Genomic DNA, 19,872 nt, shown 5'->3' with positions numbered 1-19,872 from the left:
GCTCCCCTGCAGGAGGATTTGCTGGGGAACGAGGGCTCGCGGCGTCTCGCCTCCCTGTCGCTGTGCGGCGGTCGACCCTCACAGTTGTCCCGCTTGTGTTCGGACTGGATACTTTGTCTGGGCTGTGCTYTTGCTGTGCAGGTTGTAGGTCCAGCAGACGTAATGTCTGATATTTCCTGCCAGGGAGTTCCTGATTAGTCAAACCCAGAAGCTTCAGCTGTATTTTCCTTGCTCACAGTAACAGATTTGTTCTCTGTTGCATTTAGCTCAGAAGAGTCCTACAAGGACTTTATGAACTGACGCATTTGGTATTTTTTCCCCCCGATTGCTATTTTTGAGTATTAGATTGTAGTTTTTCCTTCACATTGATCTTTACAGAACCACTGTTTAGTTCTTTGTGAAGTCTTAAGCTTAATATTAAAGTTTGTTCTATGTGCTAGTTGGTTTGTTACATTTTGCATTAAAACAAATACTGAAGTGCTGCACATGGTTTTGCCCTTGCATGTTACCTGATCCTCACTCCTTTCATAACCCGTTATGTTTGCTGTCACATGAACTCTGCAGTTCACTATTGTACCTTTGTTTTCTTTCCTTCATTTACTGTTGTGTGTTTGTACTGATGTCTTATTTAACCTACATGGTAATTCTCAGTTCCATCTTGAGGTCTCCACTGTTTCAAGACCTCTTCAAAAGATATATCTGAATAAATATATCTGATAATTTCTGATATATAACCCTGTTCCTCTCATCATCAATTATTGAAAGAAATTAAATATTTTAGCCTCCATTTTCTTGCAACAGGCATAACTCTTCACCTACCCTTTCCTCCCAAGGTTGTGGGGAGCCCTATTGGTAACGATTTGCAGTATGTCTTCTGTCTTAATTTGTCTGGCAAGAGTAGTCTTAACAGTGTCTGTCTGTCATGATTTACAAGACCATAAAGAAATAATATTCGAAACATCCCCATTGACTTTTTTTTAAAGGAATGAAAGCAATGAAAGACTGATTGTACACTGAATAGTCTTTTGTTTGCAAGTAAGAAATGACACAAATTTATAAGATGACTTTTAAAAAAATCATGGTAAAACTTCAGACTTTTTGTTAGTGTATGGCTTTCTGTTAATGTATGTATACATGTTAGTGTAGTTAGGTTGCCTTCAGAATTCATTGACCCTGCCCTTCATGTGTGGTAAGTGTATTTCTGATAGAGTGATGAGGTTATTAGAATTTGAGTTAAGTTCATCGTATTTCTGAAAAGTAGCTGTTTATACCTTCGTACCCATTTTCGCACCTTAACATTGTGCTGATTCAGTATTATGGTATGTCCTGATCAGCTTAACATGTTTCTCAGCCCTGCCTTTCTTAAAATATGCCTTTTTTTCTTTGAAATGTGTGCTCCCTTCTCCCCCAAATGACATGAAGTTAACTGAGCAGCAGTTTGTCTGTGGCAGCATTATCTCCTCAGTCACTGATGATTAGAGTAATCATCAAGAATTGTATTCAGTATGCGCTATAATAATGGATCTTTGTGACTTCTGCAAAGTCAAGCATTTGAACTGTAATTGTGGAAGATATGATTGCCCCAACTTCCATTTTTAATGCTTCTCTTTTACAGAAAGTATGAAGGAAATCTTGCAAAATCTTGGGGCTTTTGTTCAAAGGTTAACCCGTTCTCGGGAACTTAATATGTGTACTATGTTGTCAGCAAAATCTGTTTTGCCTACAGAACACATCCCTGCTGTAAGGCCGTTTCAGTATTGGAGTGCAGCTTAGCTGAAGGTAGGCCAGAAAGGTGACTTCTGTACGCTGCATTCCTAGAACCAATGTGGAGCTGATGTTTAAAAAACAAACAAACAAAAAAACCCCCCACACATACTAGTTAAGGCCCACAGGAGCAGACGAATGAGTTGCACTTGGAAGGACATGCAGCAAATGCATTTTGACAAATCCAGGTTGTCTGAGAAAGCAGCTAAGTTACTGAAAGGTAGCCTAATTTGGATAATGGAAGTTTAGCCTTTAGGCTTGTACGTGTTAAGACCAGTTTGATTGGTGAAAGTGCAGAAAGGAAGTACTGTTGTGTAAAATATGCAGTCAGATGGAAAAAGATCAGAGAGCTGGAAGCACAGGTTGCTTTCTGTGTACTGCATCAGGATGTCAGATGAAATGAAAGGCTTTCAGCAGTCACCTATAAAAGCGCCTTTAAGGGAAATGAAGAGTACTGAATTTTTCTGATGAACTAGGGGTTTACTGAAGTCTTTTTGGAGCATCCACAGATCTCAGTCTAACACTATGAGATGTTTTGTACTGTTGTTGAAAGCATAAGGTTGTTATTAAATTGAGCAGAGAGAAACATTTTGGACTTTTTGAAAGGATAAGAGGGGAGATGCCTGGATTGTATTGATCTGTGTTTTTACCGCTCTTAAGGTATGAATTTTTTGATGGTGTGGTACTCTGCTGAAAATACCATTGCATGAAAATATTTGTTGAAGCACTTGTAAAAAAGTGACAGTAAGAAAATTAAAAATAACACTTTCTGATTCTGAGATTAATGGCTTCACATTAGACAAAAAAGCTTCTTGCCTAAGGCTACTTAGCGTGTCTTTGTTTAAAGCAATCTAGTCTGTCTTGGCATAGTTCTGGAGTGTGTGCAGAAATATTCTTCTAGCCTGAAGATTGTCACTGGGATGTTGTCCAGACGAGGGAGGAGGAGGTGGAGGAGTAGAGCTCTTGCCTCTTTACAGTGCTGTGGCTTCCCAGGGCAACCATGGCCTGCTTGTGCAGAGCTTGCATAGCGGGTGTTGCTCACGGGGCTGCTGCTGGGGTTAATGCTGATGCCTGGTGATGGACTACCGTTGATYGAATGCTCTTTTCTTCCTTGGCATAAAGCACACAGGCCTTCCTGATTTACCTGCTCCTTTTTCTTGTGCCCCTCACATCCTCTTCATCCATTTTGCTAGCAAGCAGCCCTGACATGAAGGATAAATGCTTTTGGGACATCTTTGTAAGGATGAAAAGGGACAAGTGAGAGGATGTGCAGGTTGCCACTGAGTTTACCCAAGACTGTGCTTGAATTAGAGGATAAGTTTACCTACCTTTATCTTCTGCTTGTTTTTGAAATGACTCTGCTTGTTAATGTGCCTAAACTATTCCAAGTGAATATGAATTCTGGCTTTTTTTTTTCAATCTTTTCCATTTACTCCTTTTACCTCATAATCCTAGGATAGTGTGTTTGTTGTTTTTTTTTCTGTTGATTTATGTAAAAGAAGCTTCCCTTAAAAATTATGTAGAATGATTCTTGTTTTAGGAAATAGAGATATTAGTTAAAAAAAAACAAACTACATTTTGATAGTGGTGAGATCCTTAATTCTCAGGGAAGAGGAGACTCCATCTAGATGGAGGAGGGGAGCAGAGTGCAAAGTAGTAGTAGGAAATCCCAATACAGCCCCCACTGAGAATTCTTTGGAGGGATGTGAGTTTGTGTCTTTCTACAGATGCAGGCTGTTTCTGTAATTCTTAATTTCTTCAGCTTGCTATTATAGCATTTACATGCATTATTTTGCAATAATTAGATCAAAAGAACTGTCTGTGCTCAGAAATCCTTATTACAGAATTACAGTAACAGCTGAAGGCAGCAAGAACAGGAATCCTGTTATACTAGATGCTATATAAATGTTAGCCCTGACCCAGAAGTTATTTTGGTGTGAAAACTTTTAAGCGCAGGTAGTTTTACTTAAAAGTTGGAGTTTTTGTGTACTGCAAGCACTTCATACTTTTCTGATTTGGGTTTGGAGATAAAAAGCCAATCCTTGCAATTCATTAGCACTTGATCTGATGAAAAAACTTTTTTTGAAATTCCTTGTCTTTGAAGAGTCAATGATGAGAGAACATTATTTTACATTCCCCATTTAAAAGTAGTATTAAAAGCAAATCTTAACAAGTTTATTATAACTTCCATGACTTTTTAAATACTATAATTAGAAAAAGTATTTCTAGAATTTCTCTCCTGGCTAGAAAGTTCTAAACTGCTGTATAGATCAAACTTTTAACTTCCACATCTGTGACCTCGATCTTTTGCTCTCACATCTAAGGTTAGAACCTGATATTCCACTTGCAGAACTAAAATTACAGCTGAAATAATTGTCAGCATGTTGTGAAACATAATGCTCCAGACTGTTCTCTCTAGGGTGGAAGATGACCTCTTTGTATAGCTGTCTGAGAAGACAGTATATGTCATCGTTCATCTCTGATGTTAAAAACAACAACAAMAAAAAAACAAACAAAAAAACCCTGAGAATTATAAAATCCCATGAAACTCTTCAACATATGACTGTCCCTTAGAGGAAATTTGCTGTTTAGTCCAGTTGCAGTGATTGTGCTTGTATTGATTTTAGCCAAAGATGTTAAAAAAATGAAACGCTTCCTATGAATTATTGGTAAGYCAAATGTTTAACTTCACATACTGGACTGATAAGCTGTGACGTGGAAGTGTATAATTGCTGTGTCCTATGTTCTGTTTTTTCCTTGAAATTCAAAGATATTAAGTCAAATTTAGCTTAAGTTTTTGGGTTTTTTTTAATGATATTTGAGCATGGACTTTTCCTGGCAGCTGACATGCTGTGTTGTGGGGGGGGGGGGGTTTAAGGGTTTTTTGGATGCTAACTAGATGCATTTAAAAAAAAATTTAAAAAAGCAGTAGCACAGTAGCATATTGCAAAATAATGTCTGTGCTGCTAGGTAAAAGAACAGGAAAAGAGCCCTCTATGCTATAGGAGTTTCTCTGCTGTCAGTGGTGTAAGCTGCTGCAGGTGAAATTTGCTTTTCCTTTTTTAAGAAGGAAACATGCTTTTCCATAGGTACATAACTTGTACCCATGCCTTCTCTGTCATCATCATGGTCCTTACTTTGCATCATTTGTCAACTCTTTATTTGGTGGTAAATTGTAAGTAGGCAAGGAAGGAAGAAGGGCCCTAGTCATGCAAACTGAACTTGCAAGACAGATACAGCCTTTCTTCTAATGCAGAGGCTGTCTGAATTGGAGTTACTCTTTTGTCAGCTCACTGATGAAATCTTCCATGGCTTGCTTGTTTTTGAACAGGATTCTGCAACCAAAAACAGAGGTTTTTTTTTTTTTTAATCATTAGTCTTGATTTCTTCAGCGAAGTCATGTTGTTCTTGTGAGGAGCTATTTGACAGCCAAGTATTTCTCTCCTTGTCAGGTACGACTGGTAAAGCATCATCTCCACCACCTGTAATAGACACAAGACAAATGAGTGAGAAGCTGGAGACGATATTATTTCAGCTCCGCCAGGTAACTCGTGAGAGAGATGAGCTGCGCAAGCGACTTGCACTTTCATCTCCTGGATCGACTTTTGATGACTGCAGGTAAAAATAAAGGAAACATATTTGAATTCAGTCTTCAGTAATGTTTGCAAGTGTCTTGACTCCCACTTGCCCATAAAGCAGCATGATTATTGCAGTGTATTTATGTTGCTCGTAAAGTAAGTGCATCCTGGTGATGTGTATGTAGGCAACCTTCTCCACGTTTTGGAGCTGCCTGTTGAATGCCTATTCCTGCTTTCTCCAGCAAGATTGCTGGAGGGAGTGAGGGAAGTGAAGAAGGGCTCAGCTCTCCCCTTCTACCCAAAGATTCCTGGTATCTGTAGATAAATGGGGACTTGGAGGAAAAAAAAATTTGCTTATATTGGGATTATTTTATCAAATGGACCTTGTGGGGCTGAGAGCGCTATTTCTGCCTTGAGAGAAGCAAGGAAACAAGGTGCTGAGGTCTCCTGGATTATGTTAAGAGAGGCGAAGGAAGACAGTGGCTGAAGCATTTGCTGTTTAGAAAGCAAGCGAGACAAAAGGGAAATAGCTCTGAACACTTGGTCGGAGGACAGAAGCTAGGAGAGAAGAGAATCTCAACCATATCCTGTGCTCCTGAAAGCCGAGATACGTATGGAGCCCTGCAAAGGGGAGTAAAGGGTTTTTAGGAGCTGGACTTTCTGGTGTTTGTTTACTGGGGGACTGTTTATCACTAATGTATTGGGGAAAAAGGAGTTTTCAACCACTGAGAAATAATGGGCACTGACAAATTAAAATAGTACTGTTCAAAGTCAATTAATGTCCGACAGCCTTACACAGTCTGTTCCAATTTGAGGGATGATTAGTTACAAGGAATATAGTATTAAGGGAGAGTATGAGTTAACTGTTGACAAGAGATTTTTTGAATAGGAGAAGACTTATTTTTGAGAACTGAAGATTTGGTTATATTCATAAACATGATTTTTGGCTTAGTGAGCGAGTGCTTCTTATCTGCCAGTAAGCACATGTAAGAGAGATTTTTTTGAACCCTGAAATAAATTGTCTCGTTGTCACCGAGTCTGAAATAAGAGCAAAGCACAGATTTCCTGGGGGCCATTGCCATAATGCTTAGCTGCTTTGAATTGTTATGTTTCCTATTTGTTGCTGTTTTCATCTGTTACTTCATAGGCTCTGTCTGTATGTAATTAGGTGATTAATTGAACTTCTTGTCCCTACAAGATGAAGTCAAGGTTTGAATCAATGAACTAGAATTGAGAGAATCTGCGTCTTACTCACAAACTCCTTAGTTAACCATCTTACCTTTTTTTCTGAGAGTTGTTGTGAGGATTATTTTATGAGTGTTGGGGGCTTTGTGCTCTCTCCAAAGCTCTCAATGTTGTGCAACAGGAGAGGAAAACGATGTCAATTGTCAACATCTTTTAAATAGCTTTCAGTTACTTCTTACACAGAGGGACTTCTTGTTTGAAGTCAGAGCTTAGGAATTAAGGATTTTATAGTTTAAAATAGTTTTCTTTATAATCCAGGATATTATTAATAAAGTTCCGATGGGCTGTTCTCTAGGCTGTCCCAGTTTTCTCTTTGATTGTCAAATCAATCCTCTGTTACAAATGTAGGATGCGTACATTCTGGTGGAAAACAGCTTTAAGAAGAACTCATTAGAGTAAACATGTTTGGACAGTGCTTAGAAAGTTTGTTAGATGTAGGATGCTGCCTTACAAACAATTAAATACTTGAAGAGTGGCAAAAGGAATGGAGATCATTAGTTGAAGTTTTCTTCTTTAGTAGAGAAGAAACTACTGTTCCCATCTACATATACACCTGTGGTTTGCGAAGACTTGCTGATATTTTTTACACTACTCTTTGCAGTCTTTCCTCATGTAAAACTGATCTTGAACCTCCCAGGAGTCAAAGCCCAGACACTGCAAAGTGTTACTCTGAACACTGAAATCTGAAAGACCGTGGTGATTTTTACAGCCCCAGAAGGGCTGTTGCTTTCTTATCCGTATATGCTGCTTTGTAACAACAGCTGTACCCAGGGCAGGTGGTGTAGAGACAAATCTTGACGTGTCATGATGGGGTGCTTCAAAACAGCTACAGCTCACAACACGTTCGTAGGCTGGGCTGTGCTGGCTGTGAAGAGTGCCAGTTGCAAAACTGAGAGCTGCTTTCTAAAGCAAACGTTGACTAACCGCTGTGCAATGGAAGCGGAGCCGCAGAAGTGGATTCTGATGTGCTGAATCAGATGAACATGTGTCATTCTGCTGCACGGCAGCAGGATTGCTCAKGCGATGCCTGGGTCACTTGACAGTGACTGTATGCATGCACATGTGGTGGTGGTTCAGCAAAGACTTGACCAAATCATTTCATGTGCTCAAGGTGTACTTTATGCATTTAAAACTGCCATTGTTGCTACTTAACGTGTTTTCCTTAGAGAACTGAAATACAAAAAGACTTGCAAGCTGCCTTTGAGAAGAGACTGCTTTATGTGTAATCTGTAACTGTTATTTTTCATGGACTTGACGTAGTGAATGAAAATATTTTCAAGCTGTTGGTAAGGCATTGCCCACAGGAAAGTTGGATCTGCTGTTGGCGTTAGCTTTTGTTGTAATCAAATACATCTAAATGTCAGTCTCAATATGGTCCTGACTTGCACTCAGGCTAATTCCAGTGGAGTACAAAGGATTTTCAGAGCTGTTTTATGAGTATCAGAAGAGTAGTTGGACCTTTGACCCTAGCATTTTAAATTTTGTACGTTATTTGCAGCTGTGCTTCTAAAGCAGTAACTAACACCTCTCCTTTATTAAAATAATAGTTCTCTCTATTCTGTGAAGTCTTCCCCCCCCGCTCGCCCCCCCCCAGCATTGAATTGTGGTGTTCCGATTTGAACTAGAGTCAGCCACTACGTGGTTTTGAATGGATTGCTTTGCTGCAACAGTTGAATTTTTGACTTCTGACCAAGGATATAGTTCCTTCTGGCCATCTCTCCCATTCTTCTTGCTGAGACAGAAACCCTTGGAACAGCAGGGCAGAGCATATGGCCTTAGCTATCCAGTTTTTTTTTTTTTTCTTCCCCATGTAGCTAAGCTAGAATGCAGGATACTGCTGGTGTCATTGTAGTTTGCTCATCACTGTGTAGGTAGACTAATGTGTATTCACCTCCGTAGTACCTCAGTGTCTATAGGATTCTTCAGAATAAGGCTAGTGTTACTTCAGCAGCGTGTGAAATATCCATGGGATGGCATTCAAAGAGGTAAAACACTTGCTGTAGCTTTGAGAATGACTTATCGGTGATCCTTTGGTTAAATTGCACATGCTGGAATATTCTGTAGGAATGTGAATTTCTGATTACAAGCTTAATATGAGCATGTGTTAATGGGAGTCAATAAGCCTAATGCATTCCCTGAAATTTAAATTGTGCTGCAATTAATGTTGTCATTTTAATGACTGTGTTGGACAGATGGTGTCTGCTTTCAATAACTTCACCCTAAAGTCTCATTTAAATCAATACTTAGGTTCTTAATACTTCTGTCAAGGGTGTGAACATTTGCAAATTGAGTTTTACTTATGCTAGCTAGGATTATATTTTAGAAAGAAGATTATCAATGCAGTAGTAACAGTAATATTTCTGTATAACTGTATGAGCACAGTATTACTTTTTTTGGCATCCCTAAATGGACAGTGAATTAAAAAATCCTAAAGATCACTGAAGATCTGACATGAATGTTCAGTTATTTTGTATGAATTTGGCTTTTAATTGGTTGTTAATTGCCAGTCAAGGAAGGGCTTTCTGGTTTTGTTTTTCCCAGGAGTACTTCTCTCTGGAGGAGGTAGGAAAAGAGGAATTACAATGAAAGGCCATTCTACCCAGCAACCCAAATGTGTCTGGGTTGCTAAAAAGCACCTTCATATTGTACATAAACTCCTTAAGAGACCGTGAATCAGACATGATTGGTGTGTTTTTTTTCACAACTCTCAGCACTGCAGCTGTGCTAAACCGTTTCCATTCTCCCTTGTCAATTCAATTGCCAGCTGAATTTCACTTCCAGAATCCATGTGGCTGTTTGTGTGTGAAGCAAAGACAATTTTGATTACTTTTCAGGCTGAGCTTACAGTGAAGCTATTTGGAGGGGAGTGAGATGAGAAGAAGAGGGAGGAAGGATGATCTATGTGGCAACAGCAAATTTGACATATGAGATGCTTATAGGAATGTAGAAGACCCAGGAAATGACATGAAATCATTGTGAAACTAGAAAACTTAGTGGTGCAAAAATATTGTGCCTGTGTAGAGGAAGAACAAAGAGTTCAATTTAGAGACCCTGTAGAAGTTTAGTGCTTCAAAAGAAGAAGGCATAATCCTGCTAGTTTATTTGGTTTCTAACATGATTTATGATTTAAAAAAAAAATGCGTACAGCAGATAGACATTCTAGGCATAATCTATGTTGGTCAATTGCCAGAAAAGATGGATTATTTTAGAGAATTCCCCCTGCCCCCATGTGTCTCTGATAAATTTTTAATTGAAATTTTTTAGTATCTTTTGACTGACTTTGGCTTTCACTTTGTCCAGCTTACTAAAAATGTATTATTAGAGATTATATTATATTGGAAATTCCTATAAATTAATATTTTATTTGAACAAAATTTGGAATATTGTATGGAAATGTGTGGTAGATCCTGACATGTTTTCTTATTCATTCATAGCAGTTTAAAATAAGATAATAACACTTCATTTAGTCACGTGACTTTTGGTCAAAAGTAGTCAAGTTTCATTGGCACAGATGCATGCATTTGGTGTTGCACTGAAATTCTTTCTCTTACCCCTAATTCTAACACTGATTTTCCTGGGGAGCTGTAGACGAGGTCCTCCAGCTGTTGCCTAGACAAAAATTTTTTCCCAGCCCAGACCTCCATGCAGTCCCTGCTTTACTTTGGCAGCCTCTTTTCAGCCCCACTCACAGTGCAGCGCTACGATTTCTCTGTGAAAGTTTTGACATGCTTATGCAGAAAAGCAGAGTGAACTGTGATCGACTCGTTCTTGTGTCAAGTGAGAGTTCTGGTCTGTGATAATACTGCTGCTCAGAAGGGAGGTATGTGGATCCAAAGTACAATATAGAGCGTGTTAGTGGTGGACAAGATGTTATGTCTCAGTGTAAAATTGATACAGGTTAAAATCAGGAGTTCTTATCTGTGGCTACATCATCATGTCAAGTGTTCAGTATTTAAATTAAAGCATAATATAGTTAAGTATCAAGAGTTGTGTAATACCAATCATTTATTGGATAGTAATTTCACAGTCCCTTCATTCTCTTGAGTAGCTGAGATTTGACTTTGTGTTCTTCCATGCCAGACCAAGTCCAAAACCAAATCATGATTATGAAAGATTGAAAATACAGTGCATGAAGGCCATGTCAGACCTGCAGTCTCTGCAGAATCAGCATACTAAGACACTAAAAAGGTGTGAGGAAGCAGCGAAAGAGGCAGATTTTTATCAGTAAGTACCAATAAAGCTGTAAAAGGTAAGAGTTTACCAGTCTCTGCTAGGTCATAAGGTATTAGAATGTGGTAACTGGATTTTTTTTTTTTTAACCCTGTTTTTCCTCTTTAATTTTGAGATGAATGTTTGCATGCATTAGATAAGGTTTCTGGTCTATAAGATAAAGTATAACTTGTTTCATTTTGAAGAATCTGAGACAGGAATCCCTGAGAAGGAGAGCCTAGTCACTGACTTGACAGAAGACTTCTGGATCTCACTGTTAAGTTTGAGAGCAGAATGTAATTCGAAAGAGAAATTATTGTTTCTTTTTAGGTTTTGATAGCTGTCATGCTGACTCCTTTAAGTTTTGACACAGGCTTAGACCAATAGCAAGCATTATGGAGATGCAATAAAATAAGGAGCTGTTGAATATTTCTCACATATATTTGTTTCAAAATCTGTTGTTGATGCAAGTAGGAGCACATTTTATTCACTTGAAAGGAAAACAGCTCAGAAATCAAAATGCAGATAATAYTGGGTTTAAGGATATTTAAATCTACAATATAAAGTATGACTAATATTTAATGACAGCATTTGTTTTCATTGACAGCTGCTAGTTCTTACATTGCGCTTTCACCCACAACTCTTCAAACCTTTTAAAGATGGGCATCATTTCCTTTGCACAGTAACTCTTAAGTTCTTCTTGCAAAACCTACAAATAGTATTAAAGGTTGTCAACAGGTATAAATCTAGCAAGTTGTGTGGCTTCTTTGCAAAGAGCTTTATTCATCTACTTGGTCTCATTTAAGGGTTTTTCTGTATTCTTTCTCCTCTAAATCAGTGGCTACTTTTGTACTCATTTCTGTTTATTATTTAGCAATTTTTCTCTGTGAAAGTTTGCTTCTTGCTTGAATTTTAACTGTTCTGTGAAATCTTGGGCACAATACTCCTTACTAGTATTTCAAGTACTTTTACTTGCCTAGTGAATTCAGTGCAAAGCCAGTAGTGTTCAGTACTTTGTAGAAGGATTTTTTCAAAGGTGAATTATCTATGTTTATCCAATGCTAATGCAAGACTTTTGTATTCTTTATCCTAAAAGATAGCTGTTTAGCTCATCTTATTTAGGAGTTCTGTTCTCTCTGAAATCATACTGTTATCTACTGTTTGTTTCAGTATTTTCATGATAGTATAGAAGGATTTACCTTCTCATGTTAGGAAAAAAGTTCTGAGTTTTGAAAGACAGAATGATTGGTTGAAATATTCAAGTATCCTGAGTATATAGGAGTATTCCACAGAGACCAACAGTTTAGTTTTCCACAAAGTGATGCATATATGAAACTACAAGCCTTTGTGTTTACATGTGGTACAGACCAGGATTATCTGGTCAGAAGAAAGTGCAGCATATTTGAATTGATTCAGAGATAGTGCTGTTCTTTTTACTATAATGACTCATTTACTGAGACTTGAATATGTCAAGTTCCTACTTAAAGCTTTAGGGAGGCCAAAGCTCACTCTTCAGTTTCAGATGCCCTGAATGTGACAACATTTTGAAATCCGTGCATAACGCTCTTGTTTGTCCTGTGATTAATTCTCGGGATAAAGAAAAGGAGCTAGTACAACATGCTTTTAAAATGGTTCTTCCCTGCCCCCCTTGCAGTAATTCTTAGAACCCCATGCTGAGGGGGCAGGGGATTATTGCCTTCCCAAAGAATCTGTGGTTTCCAATAAAATCTGTATAACAGGTTAGTAACCTACATGTAAAGATTACGTGTACTTAATCTTATGAATGTAATTTGTCAAAGACTTAATTTTTTAGCAGGCTGCTGCCCTAATTTTAAGGAAGATTTCTGTAAGCCCCTTGGGTCATTCTGCACAGGAAATGCTGGTATTTCACCTCAGAAGGAGGGAGTACAAAGTGTATTTTAGCTAGCTTACCAGATATTTTTAAAATATAAATTAATTTTATTCATTGCCTCTAGTTTTTCCCTTTTTTTTTTTAAATATGGACTTTAAACGGTTCACCAGCAGGTGTGAGAGTTTAGTTTGAGTCAGCCCGTTTCAACAGAAAAAGCTTGGCTGTATCAAGTTGTCATTTTATTTAATCCTCCATAGTAAAGTACATTTGATTAACTCTTGCTCTTTTTCAGCAGTGATCTGCTTTAAGTTTGGGCTGCTACCTTGAATTATAATTTGAATGATAATCTCATCATGTGACTATCAGTTGTTTAAGTGAGAGTGCATTTCTTTCAACAGTTATGGCATGTGTAATTAGTTTGGAATAACTTTAATTTTTTTTAACCTGCTTGAGTATAATCAAAACACAGTGTGTGTGGTGTGTTTTTTCTTTTTTAGCAATAGAAAAACCAAGAGATTTTTCTAGATTTCATCTATGTTAGATTAGCTGCTGGTCAGACAAGGAGCCCAAGAGAAAGTGGAGATAATCTAATAGTATAATTACTATTATCTCCAGGATCTTACTGTGCTAATGCTATACTATCTGTGTGTGTATCTGCTTGCTTTTTAAATGGTTGCGGAATGGCACTGGTGGGATGTTTTGCATAAATCCATTATCTCTTTTAGTGCTGTATAAGGATACCATGTAGTTTCAGTTGAGATTTCTTATTTATATTCCTGTTCTTCTCTGTTTTTTTTCTGGTACTTGAAATGCTCAAATTTGAAGAAATGGGTTAGTGTGACCTGTTTTCTTGGTAGTAAACTTGTGCTTAACATGAGTTAGTACCTTGGCATCAGGAATTTGTCCTGGAAAGTTTGCCTCCAAGAGCTTTTTTTTCTTTTTTTTTTTTTCCTTTTGTGTGTGTGTGTGTGTGTGCGTGCGTGCGTGTGCCATGACAGTACACTGCACAGTCGGCTGCTGAGTGACCAGTCCCAACTGAAGGAGGACATGGATACCTTGAAGAGGAAAAACACACAGTTGGTGCGAGAACATAATCATCTCCAGCAGTCGTGTGAGGAAATGAAAAGACTTCATGATGAGGATCAGAAAGAGATAACAGACCTACGTAGCCAGCAACAGCAGGTGAGCTACGTTGTGGGGTGTAAGTGCTAGGAGAAACCATGAATTGTTTTTAGAGAATTTAAAGATTTTTTTTTCCATATGTGGATGAAGTCTTTCATTTCTTTTTAACTGAAACTTCCTTACTTGTTTCTTTGTGAGTGACAACTTTGAGATAACAGGCACACATTTATCACCTAGAAAATGATAATTCATGTTTTGATAAATAAGTGAATAAAACTGAAACTATAGCATTGCTGTCTTTTCTGTCTTGCTGATTATAAAACATGTGCCTTAAGTTTTTAAGGGGAGAAAACTAGATCTTGGACATGAATTGACCTTTTGTGTCTAGCAGGAAGGAGTGATACAGAATACTAGACAGTATGAAGTAATTGTATTGCAGAGAAGAAAGAAAAAAAAAAACTGTGCAAATGAAGAAGATAGTACATGGCATGATTTTTTTTTTTTTTAAGTGGGTACGTATGCGTGAGTAAAAATCCAAGGAGGTGCATGGAGTGGCATCAAAAATCTGGTCTGAAGTTGTGAAGTGATTAAAAAGAAGACTATCTCTAGACCTTAAGGTATTCCATGGGACAGAAATAGCTTTGAACAGGCAAGAAGTCCAGGCTTTGTTTGTTCTTTGAAAGTGTCGCAGGAAAAAAATAGTGACAGGTTTTTCTTTATTCTAGTGACACCTTAAAGGTTAGGGGAATGATTGAACTCGGTTTGGTTATTTAGGTTCACAGACACTATTCAGTCAGAACAAAGCTATAGGTTGAGTAATGTTTTTAAACCTGAAACATAAAAAAGCAAGCTTTTTAGGACTGAAAGAAGTGGACATTTCAAGACTGTATGTAACATGCTGTCTCAACACCAAGGTTGTTTGATTCACGCAGACTGAAGAAAGAAAGGCAGGAGAAATAGTAAGGAGCAACTGGTGATCAGGTCTGTGATTCACTTACCGAGAAGTGTGACATTTAGTTTAGAATAGTTACAGTAATGTGGGGAATGGCTGAACAGAACATCTCGGTTAACTGTGCGTAGGCTGATTCACAAGGCAAACTTTCAAGTCAAACATCAGGCTTTAGAAGCAAAGCCTATGCAAACAAAAATAATTATTTACTAGGGTAGGAGGGGCAAAGGTCAAAGCAACCTCTATGTGCTGAATGGTGGTTTAGGAATTTTCTTGGTGTGAGTGCAAAAAGAAATTGAGGTTTGTATTTCCTCTTGATCCCTGCCTCAGACATTGTTGTCTGGAGAGTTCTGCTATAAAATGGTTTAGTGACTTGGTTCAACAGTTTGTGTAGCACAAATGGTYTGTTGTTTAAACCTGGGTAAATCGCATAGCTGTTCTGTGCCTCGGTTTCTCACTTACTCTGCACAGCAGAGATGTAAAACCCACCAGAGAAGGCTGTCGTATTTCCATGGCCTGTCTTGAAGTTAGAAATTATCTGGCAGTGTAAAAGGAGGTTAAAGCATCATTTAAAGTATTTATTTAAAGAAATTTAGTCTCATGTGAACTTCATGATTACATTTTTACAGAAAATTGTGTGCGTAATTCTCGGTGAGAAACTTGTATAGCTCCTTTTCTCAGCATGTCAGTGAATCATGTAGTCTTGAAGGGACGCCAAGAGCCTTGTCTTGTCTGTGTCGCTTCTCATCTGAATTAGTCTAACTCTGTTTTTGTTGATCCCTCTGACATGTTGTTGCAGTGTCGGGCAGTAGTAAAATGCAGCATCTCAGTACCCTCAGAGAGCAAAAGCTTGTGCTCAAGTTACTCTTGCACTGTGTGGTTGCCATTGATTTCCTGTGTAGCAGCTGAGCAGCTTAAGTTCCTGCTGCTCGCGTATGGAGTTCCTTGTTGCCATGGCTGTCCCCTTTGGTCTGGCTGGGACTATTTACTTTTTCTCAGTTTGGGACTTTGGATGAGAGACTTTCCTTACTGCAGTGCTTCCTGTTTATGGCATTTCTTTCTTTTTTGCTCTATCAAATCTCTGTTAGCAGAGATTTGTTAAACTCCATGCAATTTCTCGTATGTTTGGCCTTTTTTTTTCTTTCCTTTATTTAATGTGTCTTCAGCAAAAAGACATACATGCCTTAAACTATGTGAAGTGGTTTGTTTCTCCTTTGTTCTCAAATACTCAGTTCTCAGACCTGTTTTCAGTGTGCTTTGGGAAGCAGTCTTCAGGAAAAGAGCTCTTGAGCAGGTATAAATCGACATATACTTACACTTTACATATGCTTACAATTTATCACACAGAGAAGTTGTATGTTGTTGAATAAGAAGAGACATCAGCACACATTTAACCACTTACCTGAGATGGCTCAGAGCAGCATGATAGTGTAAATGTGTCCAACTCTGTGTGCACGTTATCCTCCTGAAGCCGATGAGTATGTGAGTGTATGTGAAATTAGCCATGTCTATGAGAGTCTTGCCAAAGGGCAGCCTTGATCCAGGACTACTACATGTGCAATAACTCACTGCTTTTGCACATCAGAAGACCAGTGTCAGGTTGAAGAACTTTGTTTCTCTTGTCTATGTAGAGAAGTGGTTTTCTGATAGTAAGTTGGTCCTTAGCTGCTAACAGTGGGCAGTGAGTAGTGTGCAAAAGCTGGTGGTCTCTAAATGGTGGCAGCTCCTTTTGGAGGCATCCAGGCTCTTCCGTGTTCAGGAGCAGATCTTTAGTCTGAATATAAGAAACAAAAGAAGGTGAGGAGCCAGTGATACCTGAAACCGTCCATAAGATGGTATGCAAGCATGTATGGCAGGGAAAACAATTCACAATTTCTTTTTACTTCAGAGGCTGTGTATTGAATCTGTGCCATCACATCTCTGCAGTAGATGGCTGAAAAAAACACTCCTGGTAGTTGAAGTTTGTTTGATCTGTGGGTGGGAATTGCTATGCATTTTGTTTCTTCTTTCTATAGTGCTTGCACTTTTTTGTCCTTTTCCTTTATCTTCCAGCTTTCTAATCTTTTTTTTTTCTTCAGATTACTAGGGATATAACTATGTGCAATGTAAGACCAATTATGCTTTGTAGCGTAACATTAAGACTACATGTATTTCTGGCACTGCTCTATATCAAATACTCTTGTTTCTTCCTACCACTCCATCAAGTCCAAATTTCAATAAAAGAACTAAAACATGAAAAAAATGAGCATACTTGTAAAAAAAAAAAAAAAAAAAAAAAAGGGTGGGGGGAGCCTCATTTTGGGGCACAGTTTTTAGCCTCTTGAGAGGGGAGAAGAACTGGATTCACTGAAGTTCACCAGGGCTTTCTATTGCCATTGCTGGTCATTTATTGTTATTTTTTACAACAATATTTTTATGCAAGTGGAAATTAGTTTGATGCTAAGGTTTGAGTTAGACTTTATTCATGCTTAAATGGATTCTTCTGTTGCTGTTAATATTTTGTTTATAGGTTTTGAAACACGAGCCTCTGTGGGTAGCTTTCAGATGAAATATCTCTATGAATATTAAAATATATGCCTGTGCATATAACATGTAGTGTAGCTTTTATTCTTTTGAAGTTTTGAATTACTCGAGTTGTTCTCAGAGGATATAGACTGTCGTGAGTGCCACCTTGTGGTGGTTTCGCAAATTACAGTTATCTTGGTCTTCAAATAACTGTTACCTATTGCTAATACTACAAAGTACTTGGAAGAAAATGTAGGTTTAATAAACTGTCGGTAGCAGAATTAGCTTTAAAGGGCTTTTCATAAACTTGTGCATTTAAGATGTGATAAACCATTTTTTCCAGGTAACATTCAGCAGATGAGTAACAGTAAATGGACTGAATAAAAACTGAGTTTAATAATACAGTTCTTGGCATTATCAGTTTTATTAGTAGGAAGGTGAGATTCTTTTAGTTACAGATTTCATCATTGCATTGGCTTAGTACTATTTAAATACAGGTTTCCTTTGATGCTGAGCAGAGAGTAGTTTAAAAAACAAGTGAGTTATCACACAGTAGCAAATTTCAAATAATTTTCATACACCTTCGTGTGAGGTGAAAAGACATGTATTCATATTTTTGCAGCTGAGACTTATCAAAGTGTGTTTTTTTTTTAAGGTTATGAAGCAAAATGGGTCATCAGAGATATTAAATAAACTCTATGATACAGCAATGGACAAGCTAGAGGGTGTGAAGAAGGATTATGATGCATTAAGGAAACGGTACAATGAGAAGATAGCAACTCACAATACAGATCTCAGCCGACTAGAACAGGCTGAGGAGGAGAACAGACGTCTTCAGAAGCAGATTGACATGTTAATGAAGCAGAGGGACACAGCAATACATTTCCAGCAGCAATATTCCTCTTCTCTCAGAAGGTATGATTGTTTTTTCAGATATGCTGTGAAGACAGCAACCATTCCATTATAGCTTCTTATTTTCTCTGTGGTAGTATCACTAATCTTTTTCTAATATTTATGTATCTCTATCAAGTATTATCTTAGTGTGATGGGTAAGCATGCTTTCTTTTATATAAGATATATTTTTAGAAGGGGCTAGAAGGTGTGATGCAGACATGTATATGAAGAAATAATGCTCTTTCTTGAGAAGGGGATTTCCAAATTAAGGTGTAGAGGAGTTAAGGAATTTTAACCGTTATTTAGCTTATGTGAGAAAGGGATATTGTGTCTTTTGAGCTATGTTTATTGTTAGTTGTAGACACAGGAGCCAAAAATACAACTGAAGTTTTGTTAAGCCTCAAATTCAGTGTTCCAAACCAAATTTAGTGTTGCAAACAATGAACTCCTCCATGGGTGATGAGGAGCATAAAAACCATCAGCATAAAAAACCACACACATACATATATATAGGTATACATGTATTTTTGTATACTTAGATATGTACACATGTATATTTGTATGAAAAAATTAAGTTCGGAAAAGCTTATTATTCCCAAAGGGTGTTTAACAAATGCAGATGTTTTGAAGCATAGGTAAAGTTTTTGTGGCACTTGAATTGCAGCCTCTGTGCTAGTCTGCAGTGCTGCAGGTGTGCAGCAGAGTTTGCGGGATGGATGTGTCTGAGAGTCTCGCTTCGCTGGGAAGGTCCCTTGTTGCACTGCTGCCACCAGCAGCTGAAACAGGAGGGCAGAGACATCATTTCACGCCATACTTGCTCTCTCTCTGCTCTTGCTTGGCACTAGGCCTGCGCAATTACCAGTGAGGGATAGGAAGAGTACTAATATAAATAAGGACTCTGAAGAGCCTCCATGGGTATGTTGGGAATGTTTTCATGGCTGTAGGTTAGGGATAACCATACAGCGCGCTCAGCCAAAAAAGCATGTTTACTTCTGCATTCATAGACCTGTAGTATTTTTCAAAACTGAAATTGAGCATAGATAATAGTATACACATTTATAGCATGCATGAAGTTGTAATACATCTAAATTTTAAAAAGATTTGAGAGAGTGTAGTTATGCGACTTAAAAAGACTGACGTGATTCCTGAAAGTGAGGGAAAGTTAACGTACTTAATAAGAAGCGCTGGAACTGTGCTAGTGCACTCAGAAGCATGACATATTTGTATTACAGCCTTGTCTGATAGGCCCCCCTTCTTAAGAGGAATTATATTTTTATACCCTGAGCTGTATTTAAATTTTAGTCATCCTTGGCTGGGGATTTGCATAATGTCCTGACACACAAATTAGTCTTTTCAAGGTTAATAATGTATAATTGCTATAAGCCCTCAAGAAGAAATAGAGGTTGTTAAGCAAGATCTGTTGTGCAAGATTGTGGTATGGTTTGATATTGAGCAAATGTTGGTTTTAAGAATTTCAAGAAAGGTATCCTTGTTCCTGTGAGCCATAGATCCAACCCAGGTAGCATAACTGGGCTTCAGTAACTTTTGTTTTTTGTTTGGTTGGCTTTTGGTCTGGACTTTTTTTACTAGTTTCCATTTACAGAAATTCAGTCTGTCCTACGTTTTACATCTTTCTTCATAACCAAGCATGCATTAATTTGGGTGATTGACTACTAAGCCCAAAACCTTTTAAAAATGTTTCAGCTGTGTATATTTCTCAAAATTCATTTTTCAGGATACAAGATTCAACCAAC

The 19,872-nt window shown here is 38.0% G+C and overlaps 1 protein-coding gene across 1 annotated transcript in view; it reads left to right on the top strand.

Annotated features, from left to right (window-relative positions):
• The window catches only part of DLG5 (discs large MAGUK scaffold protein 5), a 120,514-nt gene that overhangs the window by 56,853 nt on the left and 43,789 nt on the right, over positions 1–19,872 (top strand). The window contains exons 3-6 of the mRNA XM_026056029.1: positions 5,217–5,382; positions 10,668–10,811; positions 13,647–13,830; positions 17,880–18,139. Of these exons, the coding sequence (XP_025911814.1) occupies positions 5,217–5,382; positions 10,668–10,811; positions 13,647–13,830; positions 17,880–18,139 (754 nt within the window). The remainder of the gene's footprint in view (positions 1–5,216; positions 5,383–10,667; positions 10,812–13,646; positions 13,831–17,879; positions 18,140–19,872) is intronic.

The sequence above is a fragment of the Apteryx rowi genome, unplaced genomic scaffold, assembly GCF_003343035.1.
Source record: "Apteryx rowi isolate R43461 unplaced genomic scaffold, aptRow1 scaffold_129, whole genome shotgun sequence".
NCBI classification, from domain to species: Eukaryota; Metazoa; Chordata; class Aves; order Apterygiformes; family Apterygidae; genus Apteryx; species Apteryx rowi.
The sequence above is the reverse complement of the archived record's forward strand: the minus strand, read 5'-3'. Positions and strand labels throughout refer to the sequence as shown.